Source organism: Arachis ipaensis, chromosome B01, assembly GCF_000816755.2.
Source record: "Arachis ipaensis cultivar K30076 chromosome B01, Araip1.1, whole genome shotgun sequence".
Classification (NCBI taxonomy): domain Eukaryota; kingdom Viridiplantae; phylum Streptophyta; class Magnoliopsida; order Fabales; family Fabaceae; genus Arachis; species Arachis ipaensis.
In genome coordinates, this window is record NC_029785.2 from 24,892,993 (window position 1) to 24,899,918 (window position 6,926).

At 29.8% G+C, this 6,926-nt stretch overlaps 1 protein-coding gene across 14 annotated transcripts; it reads right to left on the reverse strand.

Annotated features, from left to right (window-relative positions):
• On the reverse strand, positions 393–4,955 carry LOC107627709 (microtubule-associated protein 70-5-like). 14 transcript variants are annotated; one of them, XM_021119454.1, is made up of 12 exons: positions 4,722–4,955; positions 4,399–4,506; positions 4,031–4,116; positions 3,885–3,950; positions 3,613–3,783; positions 3,375–3,545; positions 3,146–3,267; positions 2,005–2,262; positions 1,844–1,899; positions 1,618–1,652; positions 1,285–1,426; positions 393–741 (listed from the first exon to the last, which is right to left on the reverse strand). In XM_021119454.1, exons 2-7 carry the CDS (start codon positions 4,445–4,447, stop codon positions 3,190–3,192), a joined length of 621 nt encoding a protein of 206 aa, XP_020975113.1. In that variant the 5' UTR covers positions 4,448–4,506; positions 4,722–4,955; the 3' UTR covers positions 393–741; positions 1,285–1,426; positions 1,618–1,652; positions 1,844–1,899; positions 2,005–2,262; positions 3,146–3,189. The 14 variants fall into 14 exon arrangements, with proteins under 14 accessions (XP_020975113.1, XP_020975073.1, XP_020975098.1 ...); XM_021119414.1 differs by having other exon boundaries at positions 4,399–4,503; positions 4,722–4,954; XM_021119439.1 differs by having other exon boundaries at positions 2,000–2,262; positions 4,399–4,503; positions 4,722–4,954.

Genomic DNA, 6,926 nt, shown 5'->3' on the forward strand with positions numbered 1-6,926 from the left:
AAATATTACAATAGATATATTTTGTAACACTTAGAAAAATGTTATCATAGATATTTTTTGTAACACTTAAAAAATATTACAATAGATATTTTATGTAACACTTAGAAAAATGTTATCATAGATTTTTTTTGTAACACTTCAAAAAATATTACCATAGATATTTTTTGTAACACTTAAAAAATGTTACAAAAGATCTTTAGTAACATTTTTTTAGTTATATTATACTATTTTTTATTTTTTATTTTATATTATACATAATATAAATATACTAAAATTAATTACTACAACATGAAATATTTCATTAAATTCACAAATTTACAAAATGAAATTTTTATAGTCACTTTCATTAATCAATAATCATTATACAAATTTGCTTCGTGATGCAAATAAAATGGAAAAAGAAAAAAATACTTATAGCACTTAAACTTTATAAACATTCCTCAATATTGCAAAAACTGTGAAAATTGTTCCTGCTCCAATGAAGCACTATGGAACAGAACACATTTTAGGATGACAACAGCATAAACAATTGTCCTATATACAAATTCAAGTAACCTATTTACAATTTTAAAACTGGAATTTATCATCAAAGGTTTCAGACGCTGAACCATTTATCATTTGTTCCTCGCCAACTATTATAAACCTGCTCCACAGCATCATCAGTGTGAAGTTATGCTTAGGAAAATACCATGTTCGATATCTATCTTCTGAATCCTTATGAATATCCTTTGGAGTTTCTTCCTGAAAAAATTACGAAAAAAACTGTAAACTACCTCCTTACTAAAACAGTAAAAGTAAAACCATATACATAACATAACACTATATCATATATAGCACTTGGTATATTTCTTGTTTGGAAATTTAATGTCTAAGATATCGCATGGTTTAGGAGGATACATATATTATTTTTCTAACTTAAATTACTCAACTTTTTTAATATCTTCCTAAGTTACACTATTAAATCCACAAACCCGTACTTTCGATGGCCAGTATGCTATCAATGAGCTAACATTAGTCAAGTGTTGAAACATAAAACCTATAAGAAATAAATAATTTACCAAAAAAAAAAAACACTAGAGGAACTATAAACCAATCAAGAACACAAATTTTCTCAAGAACATGTCAATAAAACAATAAGGAAATAGATTTAAGTACATTGCATTTCTCAATAACAAAATAATGAAGAATTAATCACAATATTTTTTCTCTTAAAAGGTTAAAGATCTTTTTGGTATGAGAATACTTGGTTGAAACAAAATTATAAAGATACTTATTTAAACCCACCACGGGTCTTGAACTCTTGATACATTCCTCATTTTCATTCTTCCAATCTCTCCTACCTAGTAAACTCAAAATAGATTTCAGATGAAACTATTATGAGCATTTATCAGAGATCTACTCTTCACCTCTCAGAAAGTTATGGCAGCTGTCATATGAAACCGTCTTAACGTTATGGTTTAATACAGGATATTTGCTACGAATGGATATAAAATTAAAGAAAGGGTATAGATGCAGGCAGAAGAAGAGTAAAGCATGAATTAATAGGCAACATCATGAATATATATATATATGTCATGCAGTGAAAGAGAAGCTTTTATCAAAGACCACAAAACATACCAGGGCATTCAACAACTTTTTTACTAAACCCATACCTGTTGAACAATGTACCCAGTCAGCACAAAAACTAGATCTAGTATTGCACAGCCGTTCAAAAGACACTTAAATGTATGTATCACACAAATATACAATTTAAAGGTGTTTTATCATCAAGTTGTATCAAAACTCAAGTATTATGTATCAAAAGCTAATTGATAGACAAATTTTGAATTGTGTTCGCGCTTACATTACTAGAGGAGATTGTGGCCTTTGATGCCAAGTCAGAATTCTTGTCACTGGATCCTGAAATCACCAAATAAATAAATAATGGAAGTTCCTATGGAAATTTTAAATAATGAAGGGTTCCTCATACTAATATGCAAGTTTACATGTCTAAAGCAACCTAACTCAGCTGGGTAAGGCATGGCTGAAAGGACAATCCCAAAGTTGCTCATGGTACTGGTACTTGCTTGACTCCTGCAACTCTAGCAAACAATGAAAAGAATAAGTTAATTGATTGTCCTTCTCTGTAATAGAATACAATACCAAGATCACTAAGAGCACTGCTAGCAACAGAATACAATCCGAGCTTGTGAGGCTTTCCATTCTTGTCAATGCCATCTGGAATTACTCTAATTGATTGTCCTTCTCTGTAAGGAACCTCTCCTGAAACAATTAATTACAATTAGTTACAATCACTGAACTAGCAATAGACAAATAAAAAAGCACAAAAAGTTAATACTCTAGTTTATAAACTCCATCAACAGTTTTTGTCTTGATCATCTTAAAGTAAAATTCATCTTCGTTTTTGTTTGCTACTTTTTTTCCTAAGCCTCTGCAAAAATAATTTAATTTCCAGATACAGAAGACTCAGCAATTCAACTTATTAATTTACAACAGCAACTTCATGCAAGGAAATAACATATGAGCTTGTGAATTAGTAGTTCAAACTTACTTTATTTTAAACTTTTGGCCTTTATTTTTGTTCTGCATGCTTGAGCAGAAAAAATTAGATAAAAAAGAAAGTCATGAAAAGAATCTCAAAAGCATTGGATTATTAACTTTCAATTCGTAATGCCATCTCCATCTTTTATGAGCTTCATCATCCGGTATTAGATTGCCAACAAATGAAGGAACGAATGCTTTTATAATCCATTATTTCAATCATTGTAGAAGCCATTTCCTTATTTTTCTTTCTTGGTGGGCTGTCATCAAACTCTAGCAAGGCAAGGGAATCTGGACTCGTTCTACCATTTTTCTAAATGCAAGTGGCAATATATAAAAATGTTCCATACAGCTAGCACAACTGACCCCCAACCATTAAGTCTATGTAAATATATCTTTGAAACACAATCAATGTGTTCATATTTAATTAATTATTCACTTTAATTAAGAATAGATATTTTTCCTCAGTAAAAAAAAAGAAAAGAAAATAAAAAAGAAGAAAAAGCTGATCAACTATAAAATAACTAAGCACACTCAATCCACAAATCAAAGAGAAAAGAAGGAGACTAAGTAATTATAAAGAGTTAATTAATTAATTAATTACCTGGTGCTTGCCGGCTCGAATGGCGTCAGCAGTTGTTCCACTAGCTAAGATGACCTCATCAAGTTCATGAATGGTTTGGCTAAGCTTTTCAACTTCCATGATCTTTTGGTGATGCGTTTTCTCTAAGATTTTGTTCTCCTCCAGTCAATGGTAAGATGAAAATTGATTGAACAGCATAATAGTTTCACTATAGAAACCAATTGTGAACAAGAATCATAGAAACTCATGCCTGGCAAATCTCAATCTGTCTCTTCAGATCAAAGTTTTCATTCTGAACTTCCTCAACTATTAGAGCCCTCTCTAGTGCACTTCTTAATATCCTCTCTGCTTCGAGCAATGCAAATTCTTTCGACTTTGTGAGCCGTTCCAATGCCTTCTTATCTTCTTGCAGTGCTTTAATCTGAAGCAAAGATGGGTGTTAGGACTATCATTTTATATAATTCTCCTACTTTTCAATATAATCATACCTCATTTTTATACAACTTGATCTCATCCTCAAGAGGAGTGATCACACTCTCAAATGGAATATAATCATCATCCTTCTGATCTAAATGTACCCTTCTAAGAGCTGCTTCTGCTGCATATTGCGCAGCCAAAGCATCTTTCTTTTCTTCTGTCAGTTTCTTTATTTCTAGATTCTTCACAAGAACAGATTTGAAGTAAATGGATTTTAGAACTTAGCATTGTTTGACATGCTTCTATCTATGTTACAATCTATACTATTACTATATCAGTGTACCTTGTCCTTAAGATGATTCTCAGTTGTTCTAAGTTTCTGATCCAGTTTACTAACTTCATTTCTCAGCTGGAATTGGAGAAAAATTAAGTTTCAATCTACTGATAGTGTAAGCATAAATAAATAAATAAACTAAGCATTAAAAGTACCTCTTCTATGGCCTTATCCTTCAGAGCTTTAGTTGCCCTTAAGGCCTTGACTTCACCCTGGCAAGTTGCAAGTTCCTTACTCTTTTCTGCAATGGTTTCACAACTTAGTTATCATGTTAATAGATGAATACACATTGAGATATGAAATTCTCATACCATATTCATTTTCATTTAGAGTGAACAAAAGTATAGGCAATCATTTTCCTATGTTGTGACTCATTTATTATATAATTGAAGTTAATGATTCCTATGATGAACAAACAAAAGTATTTTTTGTTACAATCAATCCAACTTTAGCATAAGAGAGAATGGATAATTCTTTAGCTTTCTTCAGCAATCCATTCCTTCTCTTCGAAAATGTTACTTGCCGGCTCGTTGAATTGTCGATCCTTCGAATCGCAATCTTTCCTCGCTCATCGCAATCAATTTTAGAGTTCCTACCTCCTCAAATTAAACATCTCCTTTAATTTGACCTGCTAGATCACGAGTCAACAAATTCATTAAGATCAATTAGCTATTCAATTCTCACGGAACTAATTGGATTAAAACTTCTACAAATTTAAAGAGAGAATTAGTTCATTTTTACTAAACTCAGACTCTTCCAATTTGAAGAGATTTAAAGAATTAGCAACAACTATGAAAATTAAACCCTAGGAATTTGAAGAGAATCACCTATGATTTCAAATCTTACCTTACTGGAATGAGATTGAGTCTGCGATTGAATCATGCATGAGATCGACGAGGCAGAGCAAGAGATTGTGAAGAGACAAAACCAAAAATTGAAGAGGCAGAACAAGATCGAGAGATTCAGAGAACTGAGAGATTGAGGAGGCAGAGCGAGATTGAAAAATTCAGAGCACTGAGAGTGAGACTGAGAGTGATGGTGGATTCGATTTCAGAGTAGTAAGAATTTTTTTATTTATGAAATTAGGAATAGGTAACCGTTTTTGTAAACTTTTTATAAAAATTAAACCCATTTACTAACATTTTATTAAAAATGTTACTTAATATTTAATTTTATTATAATTACTAAAATTTTAATAAATGTTACAAGATAAATGTTACTAAATATGTGAAATGTAGTAGTGATGCAACATAGTTATTTCTAAATAAAATCAATTTATCAGGATTTCAAATATATACTTTAGTATCAAAGTAAAAAAGTGTCGTAAAATCAAAATTCAAAAATTAGCAAAAATCACTAATTCCTTACATATAATTACTTAATTCAATTAGTAATCTATTATATGATCAGATTTAATTTACAAGGAACAAGTAAAGTGCAATGTCATTCACCAAATAAGAATTAATAAAATAATTAAGAGAATAAATAATTCATCAAACACTTATCGAATGTTATCAACTAAGAGATAATAAAACTTATCGAATGTTATATCATGTAGTAAAACATTTAAAATTTGAGAATGAAAAACAAAGAAAACGAATAAAAAAGAAAAAGAGAAAGAGAACCAGAAACTGATAATAAATGGAAAAGAGCATACAGAAGGGATAGAATGCCGATGGAGAACACGAGAGTCATTAGCGGAGGAGAGTTGACCGAAGAGGTGATTTCTCTCGATCTCAAACGCTTGGGCGTTGCGATTAGATCTAAAAACACATTGATGAAAGAGGTGCCTTGACTCGATCTCAGTAGATTTATGACAAAAGCAGAAAGGAGGTGAACTCTAGCGGCGGCGAGGGCGACAATGGCAGCAGAAGTGCGATGGATATGTCAGTGGAAATGTCTATTGCGAGCTTAGGATTTTGGTGAGCTCTCACCCTTCTATTCTTTCTCTTTGAGTGTTTTCTAAAATTTTAAAAGAATTTTAATTATGTGTAGGTAACAGTGGAATTTTATTGTTAATTATTTTATGGGAATTTATTAAAATATCATAGATAAAATATATTATGGAAGTTTTTAAAAATTTTCCTTAAAAAACACCCACAAATATATATATATATATATATATATATATATATATATAGTGTGTGTGTGTGTGACTAGATTTGTTAGTTAGCTAATTAAGGTTGTTTTGTTACTTTGTTAAGAGTGACAAACTACTCATAGCTAAATATAGCAAGCCAACTATTTTGTATATAAATAGTAGTTTAAATACAGAATTATATAGTTATAGTGATGAAATTCACCATATATTCACTAAAATTCTGTCTTCTCTAATTTTTTTTTTAATTTTTTTCTCTCTGCTAAACTTTCTTACGCCATAATCCTCCCCAGTTTCAATTCCAAAATAAGTTTTTCATTTGTTGATTTTCATGAGAGGAGAGATGCTAAAATTAAGAAGGTGGAATCAATATACTAAAAATATTGAGATTTTATTTTTTATTTTAAATGAAAATATTTCATTAACATCAGAAATTACTAATGACTAAAAAATTTGATTATAAGTGTGAATCAAAAGTAATCATATTATATTATTTATAAAATTTAATTGTAAATGTAAATATTTGGTCTTTTCGTATTTTAATGGCTACTTTTTGCATAGGTGATGGATGAGTAATTATTTGTGATTATATAACATTAATATGAGTAGTAATACCTATTTTCTCAATAGTATTTATTTGACAACAATATTGTCTTTGTTAGATGTAAGTATTTTCAGTATTTAGTATTTTGGGACACATTTTTGGGTCCTCGGTTGTCTGTCGGTGCATCTTTTTGTGTTTGTGGAAAACAAGTGAATTTATTAGTACCAGTGCAGAAGTACGTATCATTATTTTATGCTTCTTTTGCTTTCTTTTACTTTTGAAAAAGTATTGATAAATAATAAAAATATTAAATAATATGAATAATTAATATATTGAATGTTTAATTTATTAAGTATATAAATAATTATTTTAATATTAAAATTTAGATAAATAATTTAAAATGTAATAT